The following is a 19,650-nucleotide window of genomic DNA, read 5'->3' as shown; positions in this document are numbered from 1 at the left end:
CGTCAAATCTCTTTTTGCCTTTTGAATCTAAATCACTGGCTAGTGATAGTTTTCTGGGTGTTAAAATAACCCAGTACAATTCTATGTCTACTCAAAATTAAGTCTTACTGAGTTCATTAATTAGATATACTAAGCTATGAGAAAGTCCCATTGAACACAGTGGAACTGTCTCATAAATATTCATGTATAAGATTGCATGAAAAAGTACTCTGATTTATTTAAACATCCTTATCTTCAGGCATAAAATAATAGGTCTCATTTTTTGCATCTTCTAGCTAAACGATGCAACAATTATTGGTTATGGATTGATTTCTTTTTCTAAGGTTTTGCTTTTTAGCAAAAATAATAAACGTTCCCTTTTACATTCTCCCCTTCCTCTAATTAGGCATGCATGCAGTCATGACAGAGTTTAATACATGTTGCATTCTGATATTCTCGAATAGAAGTAATTTGTTGGTTTTGTATTGTATGGGAATTAACATCTATTGCTAAATATTTAATTGGGCATTTTTGTTTTGTGCTTCTTCTCTATATAATTGAAAGAGGACCTATTTCTGCCTAAGCAGTAATGTAATAGAAATGGCTGACTGGGAGCACGGCTAGTAGAGTCACTTTTACAAGATTTTTCCTTGAAATGAAAAACCTGCTTTCCATCTTTTTCAGCAGTGACCAATATATTTGAGCATTTTGTACTGTCACTATGATATTTGGTTAAATCCAGGGCATATGGCAGTACTTTCCAACCTTTTTCCTTGGTTACCCCAAACCATTTTTGGAGTTCAGCATACAGTAAGGTCAGCGGCCTGTGCAGCTAGTAGCTGATTCTGACAGCGAGGAGGCTGGTGTGGTGCTGCGCCAGCAGCCTATGCAGCTGGCACTCGAATCGAACAATGAGGAGGCTGGAGAAGATGTGGTGCCAGAGGTGGGGATTCAGCCAGGGCCTTCAGAACCTCCAGAAGCTCCCATAAGTGAAGAGGAAGAAGAGGAGGAGTCTCTTGTCGATGCGCGGGCGCGCAGAGCTGCCAAAAGGCAGGAGTGGCTCCTCAGGAGGAGGTCTCCTCGAGAGTAAGGGGAGGATTGGGGCTAATTGGCCACTCCCTTAGCCTATTTAAGGAAGGATGATGACAAAGGCAATTTGCAGGGTACAACTTCATTCTCCTTCGTGTCTTGATCTTAGTTCTCTGCAAATTGCTTCTGGGCTTTCTGCCAACCATAGTAAGATTATGATTATTTATTCTTTGGATTCTTGTAGGCTGTTAAGAAAGTTAATTAACAGCCTTTGTTTGAAAAAGACTGATTTAATTTAGTAAACTAAAGTTTGTACAGACTTTGTGTGTGCTGAGTTCTTTGGGGTCCGTACCTGGGGCAGAACAGTTTTGTTACAAAGGCAAGAGTGAAAAATCCTACTTCACACACTGTGCAGGAACTTTGAAATAGCAATAATTGCATCATGGCCTCCCCAGCTACAACAGGACGTTCATTGTGAATTGTTAACAGTAAAGATGTCAAATCTTCTTTTCTTCAAATAACGTTCTGCACTGACTGTGTGACCTAAGCTCAGTCATTTTCTTTGCAAAACCATTAATGGGTTCATGTATTGTTACCCAAAGATAAACCACTTTTACCCAATTGGGGGTAATTTAGCCAGGCCTGGGATGCGCTGGCACAGAGCAACCTCCACAATGTCTCCTTCTGAAATGTTTTTTTTTCATTTTATTGCCTGACTGCATGATGCCATGAAATAATTGTGAGTTCAGTGTGCTAAGAGATGAAGTATAGATTCATTGTTAAGATATTAGAGCTCTTATTGATTGGAGTAGTAGAGGCTACATTTCTTCATTATTGAGTGGCACACCGTCCTATATGCTTGATTGCAGCTGAGATAGTATCTTCGGCCCAATTATCCACAACACACATTAAAGGTATCACATTTTAATTTTCTGAATCTCTTTTAAAAGATTGGTGTCTCATTGATCATGAGTTGCAGATGCAAATTGTTATTAACTTTCTTAATTTTCCATCAATACCTCTTTATTTTATTTGTCATACATGGATGTAATCACCTGGCATATTTAAATATTTTTATTATTGGACTCATTGCTATTAGTGATGCAGTCTAGGAGAAAAAATCTTTTTGGTGTCTCATTGTTTCATTGTAAGTTTAATACAGTTTAGTGCTCCTACATTTATGTCCTCTTTTTCTAGAAAAACTTCTGTTTTCTGAAGAATGTCTTCATCCTTCTGCTTGTCAATCTCTGGATGGCTTCTTGGACTTGGTGATACCTTTTCTGAACCATGGTATAAAATTGAAAAATCAGTCATAAAACTTGAGCTGGTGACATGGCATCCTCACCCTTAATATTGTGTCACCATCCTCCCACCTCTGTGCTTCCTGGGAGACTAGAGAGGGGAACCGTACATTTCTGACCAAAATGGTTAAATATTTGTGAGGTAGAAGAAAATGGCAGGCTGCATATAAGGAAAAGAGATGTTCTTGGGTTCTTTCCCAAGCTGCTTTCTAGAGGGCTTCCTCTTATCATTAATCAGCTCCTTGTGCTTTGATTTTATCTTGGAGAATAAAATAAATGCTAAAAAGAGAGTTTGGGTTAAGTGTCTTCTCCTTCCAAAAAGTTGACAGTCGTGAGCCCCCGCTGAGACCTCTTCTTTGCCATTCTTGCACTTTTTGTTCTTTCTATTGCTTTGATTTGTAGTTGACCATGGGATACAAAGATTAGGTGAGGCTTTGACTACTTCCACAACTTTTGCTGTTGACTAAATCAGCTTGTTATGTCTGCCATTGCTGACCTCCAGAGCAAGAGCGTATCCTAGAATATCCGCACAAGCTGCCACTGAGTAAATTTCTTTCTTTCTTTCTTTCTTTCTTTCTTTCTTTCTTTCTTTCTTTCTTTCTTTCTTTCTTTCTTTCTTTCTTTCTTTCTTTCTTTCTTTTTTTTTTGCTTCTTCCACCAAGTTGTCCATTGATCTTCACAGAGATCTGGTAGCATCCACAATAGCAGAATTCTTATGAAAAATCCCAGGAAAACCCAGTGTGGATGTGGACTTGAGTTTTTTTGTCACTAAAAGATGACCAAGAGTTTTAAAAAAGCAAAAGAAAAGAACTCTATATTGTAACAGAGTCCACAAACTTATTATTGCTTGGGTAGCATATAACAAAATGATTACAACTGAGTTGTCAATCAGAGCAATCAAATCCTTTCAGGCATCATATAATAGAATATGTTGACAGAGCACATATATTTCAGGAATAAGGCAGGTGAGCACATTTTATTTTGAAGAGCTTGCTATATCTGTGTATTTGGTTTTGGGATTCATTCTATAGGCTGCTTTTCTTACATTTTACTATTGCATACTATTCTTGTCTTTGCAGCCTGGTTGAGAAGAATTGTGTTCATCATGGCCCAAGCATCTGGTGATATGGATACTACGGAGCAAGAGGAGAGTTCTCCAAATATGATTGTTTACCGAAAGGTAAGAAATTCATGTGTCATTTGTAACTTCTATGCTAGCTTCTGAACTAGACGATTAAGGAACCATTAACTCTTTTAAAGCCTGCATGTTAATAAATGTGCCCCCCAAATTATGACAACAATTAGGTCTGAGGTTGCTGTTGCAAAGTGGTGCAGTTGTAAAGTGCGATACAACGGCAGTCAAGATAGTCCCAGTTGTTGTTGTAACCCAGTGGTGGGTTCTAATTTTTTTTACTACTGGTTCTGTGGGCGCGGCTTATTTTGTGGGCGTGGATTGATGGTCATGTGACAGTGGGCTGGATTGATGGTCATGTGACTGGGTAGGCGTGGTCAACTCAATGTGACTCACATCAAGGGGAGTCATAGTTTTTTGAGCACACCTCTTGTTCCTTCCTCTCAGGCCCAGTTTCAACTCAGTCGGCCTGAGAGAAACATCTTTAGCTGATCTGGCTTTCAGCCATTGTCTGTTCGATTATCTCAGAGTCACTGTGAGTTTTTTGACCAAACAATTCTTTAGGATTTAGCAGAGGTACTGGTCTACCAGGCTTTTAACTGCTTGCAGAGCCCTACCAGTCTACCCATTTATTTTTGGAGCATACAGGTCTACCTATTTGTTTTTGGAGTGCACTGGTCTACCAACACACTATCTTTTACCACTGATCAGCTGTAGGGCGACCCTTTGAAGCACCGCGGCAAGAGTTTAAACAGTTTTTTGCCGCTCTGCTACCACCGAGAGCATTGGAAACCACTTTCAGGCAGCTTGGCCTCAATTGCCAATCTACCACAACTGAGCGGTTTACAAGGAGTGGATCGGTTCTAGCCGATCAGTTGGGAGGCTTCTTGGCTTCTCAATTTAAAGCTACGGTGTCTTTTTTCCCCCTCTTCTTTGTCAAGTAAGCCCTGATTTTTTTCCTTCTAGCCGATCAGCTGGGTCTTGGGGCGCAGCAAATAGATTGGAGGTGGGGCCAGGCAGAGGTGGTATTTACCGGTTCTCTGAACTACTCAAAATTTCCACTACCGGTTCGCAAGAACCGGGGAGAACCGGTAGCAACCCACCACTGTTGTAACCCCAAGACACATCTGTCATTAAGCAGAAAGTGGAGAATGTCCCATATATGGAGCATGGGGTAGAGGGGTGAGGAAAGTCTTATGAGGCCTGGTACAGACTGTGCATGAATTGGGGGTTGTGCTACAGTAAGGCACATACGCAAGGAGACTTGGAAAGTAGGGTCCTGGTGTGTGCATGTGAGTGAGTGCAGGAAGGCCCAGGGAAGGATGGTTCTGGTGGGTTCCTGCTAGTATGTTAGCCCAGGGAGACTGGGGAAGGAAGACACTGGTGGGTCTATGCATGTGAATGAGGAAAGGCCATGGGGAGACTTACCCAAGCATCTAGTGACCTACCTATTAGTGTCCCCATTGACTCTGCTTGTGGGAAGCTGATGGAGAAGGTCAGCAATCACATGACCAATGCAAGGTTGCTGCATTGGCCAGAAATTTAAGGACTGGTTGTAAATCCTTTTGTTGAGTGCCATCATAATTTTAAGCAGTCGCTGAATGAATGGCTATAACTGGAGTACATCTGAATTTTGCTTTGGTTTATTGACCAATCTTCATTTAGGATTTGTCGGAAAGTTAAAGTAGACCACCAACATTGAATACATTTTTTTAAAAATTTGATTTATATGCCGCCCTTCTCTGGAGACTCAGGGCAGCTTACAATGAGTTAATCAATAGCCTTCATACTTTTGTATATTTATACAAAGTCAGCTTATTGCCCCCACAAACTGGGTCCTCATTTTACCTACCTTAGAAAGGATGGAAGACTGAGTCAACCTTGAGCCTGGTGAGATTCGAACTTAGAGTAATTGCAGACAGCTGGTGTTAATCACAATGCTTTTAGTCTGCTGAGCCACCAGGGTAGAGTATTTGTTGCTAGAGTATTTTTTTAAAAAATACTCTAGCAACAACAGTCCAAGTGGATAGTGAGTAAGAAAGGAAGTATGTAAACCCTGTCTCCATAAAAGCTCCATACTGCAGCTTCGGCAAAGGTGACTTTTCCCAGATTCCTAGCAATCTAAAACCAAGTGGAGGCCACTGTCTTACAGTCTTCTCATGGGGAGCCACTGTATGGCGCACTTGGAGGTAGTCCTGGTCCTTTCCTGGAGAGGAATTCCAAAGCAACAATCCATTTACCAGCTCCTCATTCTACTAAGGTTGTCTCCAGTCCATCATTGGTTCCCTGGAAACCAGTACACTGATCTCTCCAATAATATTGTACAGCTATGAAAAATGGAATTTTGGAATATGGAATGAAGAGAGCCAGTCTGGTATAGTGGTTAAGAGGCTGGGCTAGAAACCAGTAGGCTGTGAGTTCTAGTCCTGCCTTAGGCATGAAAGCCAGCTGGGTGACTTTGGGTCAGTCTCAACCCACCTTACAAGGTTGTAGTTGTGTGGAAAATAAGAGGAGGAAGGACTATTATATTTGTTCGATGCTTTGAGTTACTTATAAAGTAATAAAAGCGGAATTAAAAATCTAATAAATAAACAAACAAGCAAGCCAATAGAACAAATTATGCTTCTTCAATGCATGCTCATCCAAATGGTTGCAAATGGAAATTGTACTTGAATCCAGTCAGTATTCAGTCCAATTTACATTGGGGAAGCACTGCTGAGTTTCACTAGTCTTTGGTTATTGGATTCAAATGTTATTTACTTAAAATTGATTCAAATGGTATTTACTTAAAATACAGCATGATTCCATATTTAAACAATTGGTTCCATCTTACCTTGAAAAATGAATTAATCATATCCTCCATAGATTACTGTAACAAACCTTGTTTTGGTTAAAAAAAAAATGCATCAGGAGCAGTTTGGGAATTTCTTTATCCCCTTTTCTTCTTTATCTGCCCCACATTTGCCCTCCCTGTAGAGATGAATGTCTTGGCCAACTCTTCAAGGCCTCCATGTATGTTAAACTTTGCATCCCCAAAGTGACTCCTAAAGTCTGTTCAATATTTGTTAGGTCCTATCAATGGTGGGCTGCTACTGGTTCAGACCGGTTCTAGTGAACTGGTAGTTCCGACCATCAGCTGGCCACGCTCACCCACCCCCGCCCTATCCTGTCCTATATTTCCTTCTTTATGGCTCAGCTGATTCACACGGCACAGCTGATTTCCGCGCCTCCGCTGTTCTACTGACCAGGGCTGCCTTAGAAGGTAAGCAGCTGAGCTTCAAATTGCTCTATTTTGAATGCTGCGAGCAAGCGCTCATAGAACTGGTTGTTAAACCAGTTGCAACCCACCACTGGGTCCCATGCCCTAGTGTTTAAAATCCTTGCTTACACAAGAATATCTGTGCCTCATAGTTGTTCTTAAAAAATAAATGATAAATGATATCACAGGCTCTGTTTATATGATTACCTACCTAAGAAAAGCTAAGAAAAGTAGATAAACTGGGGTGGGTGAGTATTGCCAAAGGCTGTCACATGTTGCCTAGCACATACATGTTGTGCTAGGCACAACAACATACTGTATGTTTACTTTCTACCTAAACACCCATAGTAATCATTTTGGGAATAGTAAGTAAACATTTCAGACATACTGGCCACCTATGACAAATAGACAAATAGAAAGACAAATCTCTTATATATTCCAGCAACCATGAAATGCCATGCTGGATTTCATCAATGATTTGAATTGAAATCTAGTATATCTGGAAGGGAACAAATAGAAGAAGAATGATCTAGTCCAGTGGGTCTCAACCTTCCTAATGCCGTGACCCTTTAATACAGTTCCTCATGTTGTGGTGACCCCCAACCATAAAATTATTCCTAAAACCATTGAAAATATGTGTTTTCCATGGTCTTAGGCGACCCCTGTGAAAGGGTTGTTCGACCCCCAAAGGGGTCCCGACACACAGGTTGAGAACCACTGATCTAGTCACTCAAGATATTTCACTGGTTGGATGCAAGATAAACAGGGGTTTATTGTACATACTGGTAATTAATATCAGGCCACCACAAAAGCTAAACATTTGGGTTACATTCATATATTTAACTTTGGGTCTACCTCTAGAATTATGATTCCATAAAGTTGTTGAATTGTTGTCAGACGATATATTAGTAAACTTTCAGGATAATAAATTATGCATTGTGCTCGGATATTTATTCTGCTCTAGTTGTGTGCTTCTCTCTCTCTCAAGACATATGCTGTTTTGGAACAAATTTTAACTTGTCCTTAGCAGAGGGAGGATGATTAGAGTATGTTGTTTTGAAGGCAACAATATATAATTGTTGTGCTTTATTTTCTTATTTGCTACTGTTTAAAAGCCCCTTTAAAGCTGAATCCTGTAACGTAAGGTAATATACATAAAAATCACTAACCTCAATATTGTTAAAATGTTACTTTCTAAAAGGAGTGAAAACAGCAGCACAAAGCTTACTACAGCACTACAAACACTATTGTATCACATTTGATTATGATCTTACCTCCACTAGGTAGACTAGACTAGAAAATCAATTCTGCAAAAAGGTTAAAACTATTTTTTATCGAGACTGGCTACAGAAGTTTGTTGCACGTTTGATTAAACTATACCTTCCCCCTAAGTTGAATGGAATAAAAACATCTTCAACATTCATTTACTGTCTATCAATGGAGATACCTTCCTGTTCAAGGAATTATAAAGGTGTATGCCATAATTGAAAGGACCTGCTCTCCGGTACCCACATTACCTTCACAAGTCTTATTGGCTAGCCTGTGAGCACCACACTGAAAAAAAGGTTGACCTAGGTAAAGTAGATTGCAAAAAAATGAGGATAGAAAATGTTGGGACGACCACAATGAGATCTTAGAAATAACAGGTTAAAGAATCACTCAATTAAGGCCAAGTTATTGCAGTTGGGTGCAATAACTTGGCCTTAGCACAGTCAAAATTCTAGCAAGAAATTAATCCTAGGTATCAACTGGGTCAGAATTTGTCCTTTTAATGTGTCAACTAAGAATATGGTCTTAGTTCCAGGGATGCTGAGTTGCCTTGGGTGGGTATTGCTGTTCCTTTTCTGGGAGTTCTAAAAACAGATATGCCAAGTAAAAGCCACTGACCTGTAAAATAAGCTTAAATTGAGATGCATTAGGTTGATGAGTGTCCCCAAGGGATTTCAAGCAGGAGTGTTTTCTGAGTGGAAAATGAAGGAAGTGCAGAATATGTTTTTTACCCCCATTACTTATTCCATTTTAAATCCTTCCCCCTGCCCCACAACATTCACTGAATACTTTATAAGGCAGGCAAGCAGTACTCCTTTAAGTATCCATGGATTTGTCCATATGATTTGAAATGAGCACCAATAAGCAAAAATAACGTAAATGGCATTATTATAAAGGCTGTAAGTGGAGATACTGGTATAACTAGATTTTGCATTTGACTTCTTGCCTGAAATATTGAAAGAGAACAGGATATTACTATGGATCCAATGTGAAGGTCCACCTATAAATAAATCTCACTGAATTCAACAGAAAACAGGTAATCTCTGTTAAAGAGGTATAGGAAATCAGATAGCACAGCACATTTTCCTTAAAATTCACAAGATACCTACAATTGCATCTTTGGGCTCCTGAATTCTCCCCCAAGTTTTCTCTGGATAAACTGGATGAATGATTCTGTTTTATTTTTCTTCCCTCCATCTGTCCTCCCATGTTTTACACAAATGTAGTTTATATTGTTTTAATTTTAATTTTGTTCTTTTAACTACTTTTATTGAAAATCACATCCCTGTACAATTGAGTAGGAAACATAGGATTGTATTAAGGAAATAATTATTTACAACTATGTATGAACGTTTTGGCTTGTGCTACCCAACAATTATTGTTGGAAATAGGCAGCTGAAGGGGAATTAGAGTAAGTGCTCAGGGAGATGCAGTGAAAAAAAATTCTTGACTTTTCTCCCTGAAGCTATTTTAGTTTGTTTGTTTTTTAAAAAATTGGGAAAATGAAAAAGAGGGAAAGAGGATGAAAACTTTAATTAATTATTTTCTTTTAGAATAATGAACGACACAGGGTGCTCATATATTTCAATATATTTTCTTTATATCCCTTCCATACTTAGGACTATTGAGTGTAAGAATAGAAAAGCTCATCTTAATTTGAGCAAACAATTTTCACAATCCGAAGCCTATCAATGAGATGAACATGAAGTTTCAGCTGCAGAAAGACAGAATTTGTTGATAGAGGCACTAATTTTCTTTTTAAAAAATTACTAAAAGAGTTTGTAATTGAAGGCAAAACATATTGTACATGTAATAAATATTGTCCCCGCTCTTGTTTTCTTAATTCTTTAAAAAAAAAAATATTACCCTGGAAGGCCAGAACACATAACTCTGTATTTATGGAAAAAATCAGAAGTTGTATTACCATCTGTGGGAAGCAATATATTAAAATATTTTAAAAATTGATTCATTTAGTAAAGAAAATGATCTGAATAAATTATACTTGAACATTTAATAAGGGTAACAGCCATCATAACCTATTAGTAAATCAAGTATACACATTGGAATTTGTGTTCTTAAAGTAGCAAAGTCAACTTAGATCAAAGAAGAATGCAAAAGAAATGTTATACTATTTTAGTTTCCCTCAAATTGTTTAGAAAAAAAAAGATCTGGCCTTAAAATTTCTAGAATTTTTACAACTTTAGGGGTAAGGAGCTGCAAATTATAGCAGATAACTGCACCTGTTGAACTCTGACTGAACTGAAAAAGCTGCCTAGGATTTGGACTTCTAGGACTATGGCTAGACGGGGAAATTAAGGGAGAGAATTTCTGAGAATAAGGCAATAGCAAAGCATTTCTGTATTGCTAAGAAGTTAAGTGTGTTTGGAAAGTGACTTTCCTTTGGTGTTTTTTTTTTTATGAATAAAAAAAAATACAGTATCAGAGCTTTGGATACTCTGTCATCCCCATAAGGAGCTTTGTAATAAAAAGAAAGTTTATCACTTCATTTATAATCCTTCTGATAGATGATATAATGAAAAGGAATTTGAGTTAAATGATAATTGGATGATACTGCTTAAAGCAATCTAGCCTTCAGGATTTCCAGCCAGTATGATTGGAAATTCTCGGAGTTGTTGATTAAAGATATCTGAAGAACACCAAGGAGAAGGTCAAATTCAGCAGCACATTGAATGCATTATTTTTATGCTTCCACCAAACTCTCAATATGACATTGTTCTAAATTCCATCCTGGCCCATTTTTATTTCAAAATATTTTTAGTCTGCTGATTAATGGCGCTATAAGAGCAGGACACAACAAGAATAAAACTTCAGTTGGAATTATAGAAAAAAACAGAACAGCATAAAAAATTCAGCATGCTGCAGCGAAATAAATTATATCATCATACAGTCAATTCAGCTATTCCATAATAAACAGCACGAGTGAATGATCATGTCTTCAGCTCTTAGCAGAATGAAATCAAAGTTGACAGTCTTCTCTGCGCAGGATAGGAAAAATGTCATGATGGAAGAAGACATCTGTCTGGTCATTTCCACAAAGTCTTCAAAAACACTTTGGGTATATATCAAGATGGGATATGAGACAGGAAAATGGCACAGACTTTGGAATGAGGCATAACTATGAAAATATGTGGAAATCATTACTCATTAGGAAATTGTATGATCATGTTCATAAATACTCTCATCTATAAATTGTGTTCTGCACTTTATGTTAATTTATACTAAAAAGCAAATAAATCAAATGCGCTTTGAAAATCAACCGATTTCAGATTAGTTCAGTTTTAGCCAGAAGGCAAAATATCAGAAATATATGATTAGGATGCAAGGAACATAACATCTTTTCATGTGATGTGGTCTCATTTGGAAGTTGATCATGCTGAAACTTGGATAAGTTTCCACTGCACTGCAAACATTGAGCATGAATTAGTTCTTCCAACTTGCATAATAGTAGCAAATCTTTCAGAGAAAGTTATCTTGTGTTCAAAACACTGCTGATATTTTTGAAAGGGTTTAGGATTTCAAGGTTTAAGATTTCCTGGACACAAGTTTTATGACTTTGGGCTAATAATTCCTAAATAGCTGTGGGGAGAGGAGATTAACAAGTGAGCTTTGCTGTGGAAGTCAAGGATGAATGACTAAGGCTATTTTATTTGATTAACCTATGGTCTGAAACATCTTTTTCCTAGGAATAGCTCTTTTCTTTGTCATTAGATATTCTAATTAATCCTGGGATGCAGTCCAAAGTAGTGCTTTTTAGTTTAGCTCAGCATTCTGTATATAAATCTCAAATTACTGCTGACAAAACTGATGTTAAATAAAAATCAATGAGCATTTTGTTCTTGTGTTTTTCAAGACAAACTCTTTAAAAGAAAACTAAGATACTTGATATGAAGAGGCTCAAATTAATGTTTTGCCCTAATGGTTTAAATGAGCAAATTGCCTCCAAGGGCACCTCACAGGAGGAGGGCATTTATTGATATTTCCCTCCTTTTCAGGTCCTTCCCAGAACCTCATCTGTATTGAAAGATCCAGATTTTAACTCAAACCAATTCATTTTGTACCTGCCTTCACATGGAGAAAGAATCTCTTCTTACTTATTGTCTTTTCCTAGCATGAGATCAATGCCTTTAAGGGATGCGACTTCAAGAAGGTCAGAGTTTTGAAAGGGCCTCTACCTAAATCTTGGTGAGGTGGAAACCCCCCCCCTCATATCTCAAATAAGGGGAGAACTGTGCAACAAATGTACCATTTAAAATCATTTATTTGGATTAGCCAAACTAGTTCTATGACAAGTCTCTACTTTTCTAAATAAGACTGCACCATCCCATAAAACATCTAATAAGGTAACCCAATGTTGAGAGCCCTGAATGAATTAAAATCCAATTTAAAAAATATCGTCCATTGTATATTTTTAATATAGTAATAGCAGTGGTTTTAGCTAGTTTTTACCAGTTATACCAGTACAGTACATAAAAATTTGTATATGATATTAGATTCAGCTTATAGATAATTTTCTGATTTGTTGACACATCAGCAGTAGAGTATTTTGCTTGATTAGCAAAGCAGCAGTCAGTCTTCCCAAAGATGCTAGCTTTCAGTCATCTTCAACTTTCTATAGAAGTAAGGGTGCCACTTAACAAGAAAGGAAGAAGAATAAAAGAAAGCAGCAGCAGCAATGAGAACCTGGCTAACAGCAACCAAGTGGTAGGCCCACATTATCTCGTTCCATTGTGTGCAAAAAATCATGAGCTGTTCAAGTAAGTAATATGTAATTAAATAAGCTAGGCTGACTGGCAGTACTAAGTTTATTTGCAGAGTTCTGCGTTCCTTTCTTTTCTTTCTTGAATTTTCCTCCCTCCCCCCACCACCAAATTCCTTCTGTGTCTAGAAATTGGACTTTAAAAAGGAAATTTCTCATTAAAGTCTTCCCCGCATGCAAGACCTCACAATTTCACAGTACTCATTCTGGTCCTGGATTTCTGCTTCAGAATACAGTTTGTTAAATTGTGGACTTCAGGCAGGGAGATGCAAAAAAAAAAACAAAACCTTTTTTGTTTCATAGAGCTGGAGCTTCTCTATGTTTTATAGAACTGGAGAACTTTAATAGAAAATCTAAAAGCGTCAGCTACACAGATGCATCAGGAGGTTGAACCAAACTCTATTGTGATAATCTATTGTAAGAAAGCCGAAACAAAAAATAAAAATACCCCCCCCCCCCAAAGAGTCATTATGAGCTTTATTGAATTACTAGCTGAATACCTGTGCTCCGCTACAAAACTATGTGATTGGGCTTGATAAATCGACACTTATAGCTTGAAAATTAATGAGTAGTTACAGCTTCTCCTCTCTCCTTCTCTCCCTCAGCCTTGACCCACAGAAGCCTCCCCTATCCTATCCCCTTCTCTCCCTCAGCCTTGTCCCATAGAAGCCTCCCCTATCCTATTCCCCTTCTCTCCCTCAGCCTTGCCCCACAGAAGCCTACCCTACCCTATCCCCTGCTTGCTGCTGTGAAAGTAAAACTGAAACTGAAATTTCTCTCCTCTGCTTGTGTTTTGCATTTGGAACAGATTTCTTTTCAGGGGGGGAGGGAGAGTAGAACTCCTTAGCATCAGAGCGTGTTAATAATAATATAGGAAATACTAATGATCTGATGGTCATTTCAAAAAAATCCTTTCTTAGCGAGCACCTAGAAGCCAAGAGAAAAATACGTGGCAAATTTCAAGTTTGTAGGCTTTACGGTTCTGGAGATTTTGTGATGATGTGTGAGTGGTATTTCGCTTTTATAGAAAGGCCTTTGATTGTGTCAGTCACATCAAGATATAGATTTCTGGAGAAGGCTTTAATGCTGGGAATAGTAGAAGGAAAGAATAGAAGAGGATGACCAGCAGCAAGGCGGAGCAGCGATGAATCTACCATTGTAAGACCAGGTTAGGAACGGATCATCATGGAGAAACTTTATCTATATATTCACTAAGAGTCAACAGCAAAGTGATGGCATATAATAATTCAATATTGACTTTTACAGAATATAAATAAATATCCCATCTAATTACTATATTCCATGGGCTGGTTTCTATATGTATAACAATAATTATTTGTTATACTGTAATTTGTTCTGATTTTTTCGTCTAGAGACAATGATTCAAGGTTATTCAATATTCCAGATCGTAAAGTAGGGAATATGTAGTACTTAAAACACAAAGTCTGCTCTTTTAATGAACTTCCTTGATCCTTTGGAGTTTCACTACTGAGTATTAAGTATTTATCTTATTATTTTTTTAAAAGGCTGTTGAGACTGTTGAAAATGGCTTGTTTTTATTGTTTGGTGAATTTGTAAATAATGAAAAGTATGAGGAAAAGATTTAAGAGGAAGGGATTGTTTTGACCTCCTCAAGTAACTGTGATTTTTATTTGCCCAGTCTGTTGGGAATTATGGGAGTTGAAGTCCAGGCGATTTAGAAGAGTTCAGATTAGGAATGAATGAAATAAAGAACTCACACCTGATGAATTCTTGGATTGTGCAGCCAAGGTACGGTGTCCATTTAACACAAAGACTAAAGAGGGTAATCTTATTAAATGCCAACTATAGAGTCTCTGAGAGAAAAAGAGGAAATGACAAGAAATGGCTAGAATTAATTTTTTATTTAAAAGAAGAGGCTGGTTCCTTTACATGCTATGATGTTACTTGAAATAACATTTTTAAAAAAATAAAAGTTTCACATTTCATTTCCTTTTTTAAATTATGGGGCCAAGTCAAGGATAAAGCAGATTTATTTATTTATTTATTTATTTATTTATTTATTTATTTATTTATTTATTTAGTATTGTACCAAACTTTGTCAAAATAAAAACTACTTCTTGTTGGGAAAAAATTAATTATTGAGTGCTGCCATGCTTTATAAGATATTTATATATTCGCTTGAGTTCTGTCTCTTCCTTTATCTGGAGAGCAGCTGAAGTGAGAGAACCACTGGTTAGCCTCTCCACTGAAGTATATCAAGCACAATTCCTAAAACTGAGCAAGAGATGAACCATAGCAAATGGATTCATATTAAATTAGACCGGTTAGTTTTATGAAACTAACCGGTCTAATTTAATATTGGAAGTATGATGACCTGGATTTGCATATAAGGTCCTTTCCCAGCCTTCTATCTTTTCTCAATTTGTTTGTAGGAATTTATAGTGTTTCTTGATACATATTACCCAGGCGATATATATTAAAAAATTATTTAAAAAACTGAAGAGTTATTCAAACAGTGCTAAAAAACTCTGAGAATTATCATCATCATCGTCCCCATAATGACCCCATAATCCCTTGCGGGGTGGAGTCTGGGCAACTGAATGGAGCTAGCAGTGTGTTTTAATGGCCGGATGCCCTTCCTGTCACCAATGCGGAGGTTTGTTCAGCAGATATATTCCCTAGTAATGTTCATGCAGTAGCTACCATGTGCCTTGAGACTATGAGGATGGATCAATTTGGGATCAACTTTTCAAACTGCAAGATTCTGCCATGAGACAATTATAGCTTCCATTTTCTCCCTCATTTTGTAAGGCATGTGTCATTCAACCCAGAATGGTGTTTCCTAAAAGATATTTTCAATACCGTTAGACAAAGAATTATAACCATGGTAGATTAGGAGCTCTTTATGAAAGTCAGAAGCACGCACCATGGTGTGACACACACATAGTACAGAAATTTGAGAAATCTTCTGTACAGGTAGTCCTTGACGTACAACCACAATTGAGCCCAAAATTTCTGTTGTTAAGTGAGACATTTGTTAAGTGAGTTTTGCCACATTTCTCTGACTCCCCAGCTAATTTAACCTCTCCTAATATTATAACATTGCTTTGTTGCCTAACCTTTGAATGTTCCACTGAATTATAAACCCTCTCTCTTAGTGACTATAAATGGTTTATGCAGGATTTTATCTCTTATATTGCTATCTGAGATCTAGGTCGGTAGACTGGTGTCTAGTGTCATCTTTATTTAGACAAATAGCTCTGTGATCAGTTAGGTTGCATCTTTAAAAGTTGAGAGCCTGAGTATGAACTCACAATGATTATTAGGTTGGAAAATGAAAATGGTATCTTGTATACCTAATAATGTTTTTTCACAACCACATGCTCTCTAGGTGCGATGAAAACTACAATTTTCATTGGTCTCACTGGCTGGGAATATTGCTTTTTATATAACATAAATAACATAATAAAGTATTTATTACATTTATAAGACTGCCCATCCCAAGTGCATGTCTCTGGAAGGCTAACAATTAAAAAGGGAATTAAAAACAGTAAATAAAATTATAAACAAAATTAATAGCATCCAAGAAACCAACTCTCAACAATCCCGATAATCTTCTCATTTTAACTAAGAAACTGGCTCAGCAACACCATCAAGGTTTCAGACTCAGTGGGAAAACTCAGTAAAATAAAATAAAAAATATAATGGTACTAGGAAAAAGATTCCATAATTTAGTCTTATTCCCCTGATAACCAAATATTTCATTCTTAAATTGAATTGAGAGTTCAGGTGCAGATTTAAAACTTAAACAAACAGGTTTAAGCCTAACAGTGGTTAAAATAATTACACTTATTGTAGCATTAGCAATATAAGTTTAAGATGATGATGATGATGATGATGATGATGATGATGATGATTATTATTATTATTATTAATTAAATTTATATACCGCCCTACTCCCAAAGGACTCAGGGCGGTGAACAGCCAGAAAATAAAATACATATAATACAAACGTTAAAAACCATTTAAAATACATTAAATCCTTTGGCCCAGAAAACAAATTTAAAACACCCCAATTTATAAGACAAATTTAAAATTTAAAAAAGCAATTTAAAAGAGAGGTTAGGCCAGGCCAGCCTGCTGGAATAGGAATGTTTTGAGGGCACGGAAGAAAGCGCACAGATCCGGAATCCTCCGTATCTCCAGGGGGAGCTCGTTCCAGATGGCAGGTGCCCCCACAGAGAAGGCTCTCCTCCTGGGGGCCGCCAGTCGACACTGTTTAAAAAACAGTATTAAAATAATTAAATATTTTGGCCGTAAATTAAAACAACCCAATTTAAAATCAATTTAAAATTTAAGTCAAGCCAGCCCAGCTAGTTGAAATAAATAGGTTTTCAGGGCCCGACGAAAAATCTGGAGGTCTGTTATTGTACGTAACTCTGGGGGGAGGTTGTTCCAGAGGGTGGGCGCTGTCACAGAGAAGGCTCTCCCCCTGGGGGCCGCCAGTCGACACTGTTTGGCTGACGGCACCCTGAGAAGCCCCTCTATATGGGAGCGTACTGGTCGGTGAGAGGCTACTGGTGGCAGAAGGCAGTCTCGTAGATACCTCAGTCCTAAGCCATGGAGTGCTCTAAACATGGTAATCAAAACCTTGAAGCACACCCGGAAGACCACCAGGAGCCAGTACAGCTCGCGCAGGAGGGGAGTCACATGGGAGCGCCACATCGTTCCCATAACCACCCACGCAGCCGCATTCTGGACCAACTGGAGCCTCCGGGTGCTCCTCAAGTGGAGCCCCATGTAGAGAGCGTTGCAGAATCCAGGTGGGAAGTCATGAGGGCATGAGTGACCGTACTTAACGAGTCACGATCCAGAAAGGGACGCAACTGGCGAATCAGGCAGACCTGATAAAAAGCCCTCCCGCCACAGCCATCAAGTGCTCTTCTAAAGACAGCTGTGAGTCCAGGAGGACACCCAAGTTGCGAGCCCTCTCCGTGGGGGCCAACGACTTGCCCCCAATAGTCAGTGATGGCACCAACTGACTATATCGGGACGTCGGAAACCACAGCCACTCAGTCTTGGATGGGTTGAGCCTGAGTCTCTTTCTCCCCATCCAGATCCGTACAGCCTCCAGGCACCGGGACATCACTTCAAGGGCATCATTGGGGTGATCCGGGGTGGAGATGTACAGCTGAGTATCATAAGCGTACTGATGGTATTTCACCCCAAAAACACTGATGATCTCACCCAGCGGCTTCACATAAATGTTGATCAGAAGGGGCAAGAGGACCGACTCCTGTGGCACCCCACATACAAGGTGCCTCGGGGTCGACCTCTGCCCCCCTGCCAACACAGACTGCGACTGGTCAGAGAGAAAGGAGGAGAACCACCGCAACATGGTGCCCCCCACCCCTAACTCTTCCAACCGGTGCAGCATGATACCATGGTTGATGGTATCAAAAGCCGCTGAGAGGTCTAATAGGACTAGGACAGAGGAGCAGCCCCTGTCCCGAGCCCTCCAGAGATCATCAACCAATGTGAACAATGCTGTTTCTGTGCTGTGCCCAGGCCTGAAACCTGACTGGAACGGATCCAGATAAGCCGATTCATCCAGGTACTGAGGGAGCTGTCACGCTACCACACTCTCAACAACCTTTGCAACAAAGTGAAGGTTGGAGACTGGATGGTAATTAGCCAACACTGCCGGGTCCAGGGAAGGCTTCTTGAGGAGAGGTCTCACCACCGCCTCTTTCAAGGCAGCGGGGAAGACACCCTCACTCAAGAAAGCATTTATGTTCCCCTGGAGCCAGCCTCGTGTAACCTCTCATCTCCACCCCGGATCACCCCAATGATACCCTTGAGAGGCCAGCACCAACCAAGAGGGACATGAGTCCAATAAACATGTGGCCGCGCTCAGTCTGCCCAGTATCCTGTCCACGTCTCCGGGAGTCACAGAATCAAACTCTTCCCAGATAATATTCTCAAGACCTGCCTCCATCATTCCCCCAGAACCTACCCAGTCAGAGTCCAGATGTTCCCAAATCTGAAAGATTTTGTCATACAGATACTGTACAAAGTCCTCGGCTCTACCCTCCAAGGGGTCCTCCCGCACTTCCTGGAGCAGGGAGCGGGTCACCCTAAACAGGGCGGCCGGGCGATTATCTGATGACACAATAAGAGCGAAAAAATAGTTACATTTTGCCACTTTTATCGCCACCAGGTAGGTCTTAATATGAGACCTTACCTTCGGTCAGATTCAGATGTATTAGCAATATAAGTTTAAGATTCAAGAACATCAGTAATCAGCTACTGTTACCTCAGTTAACACTGAGGCACACTGAAATAATGGGATTCCTACCTATATTTGCAATTCAGGAAAAGGACACTTTTGAAATCAGACAAAATCAATTCTAGCATGTAATGGTTTTTATTATAATGGTTTGTTTTAAAAGATAATTCCTAGTTTTCCAGTCTTGAAAATACCCTGCTAAGTTCCCCTCTTTTACTATATCTTTTGTCTTCCAACTCCCTATCATGTTTTATTTCCCATTACTGATGCAACTGGATTTAGTTTACGTATGGAAGTGTATTGACTTAATTGTATTGACTTTGCAAAATTTCTGTAAACTGGTTAATCAAATGACGGGTAAAATTTAGAACTGCATAAGTAGGGATAGCCACCACTGCCTATAATATGGATAGACAAACGTTTATCTTCAATTGTTTTTTGGCTGCCACATTAGTCTGTGCTCAGAAAGAAGATTTCAACAGAAAAAGTGCAAATGGAAATAAGGAAAAAAATAATTAACATTTGAATCCCTAAGTATTAATTTTCTTCCTTAATATCCAATAATTTCTGAAAACCTTTCAATACAGTTTTGCTATCAAATGAAGAGGAACAACTGAGGACTTGGGAGGGGGC

The 19,650-nt window shown here is 38.8% G+C and overlaps 1 protein-coding gene across 6 annotated transcripts in view; it reads left to right on the top strand.

The window, feature by feature from the left end:
* The window catches only part of RGS6 (regulator of G protein signaling 6), a 250,971-nt gene that overhangs the window by 12,806 nt on the left and 218,515 nt on the right, over positions 1 to 19,650 (top strand). For all 6 annotated transcript variants that reach the window (XM_034417693.3, XM_034417694.3, XM_034417695.3 and 3 more), the window contains exon 2: positions 3,389 to 3,489. In XM_034417693.3, coding sequence (XP_034273584.2) covers positions 3,389 to 3,489 — 101 coding nt within the window. The remainder of the gene's footprint in view (positions 1 to 3,388; positions 3,490 to 19,650) is intronic.

Source organism: Pantherophis guttatus, chromosome 1, assembly GCF_059756535.1.
Source record: "Pantherophis guttatus breed Tessera chromosome 1, ASM5975653v1, whole genome shotgun sequence".
Lineage (NCBI taxonomy): Eukaryota > Metazoa > Chordata > Lepidosauria > Squamata > Colubridae > Pantherophis > Pantherophis guttatus.
Note: the sequence above shows the minus strand (reverse complement) of the source record. Positions and strands in the feature narration are given on the sequence as shown.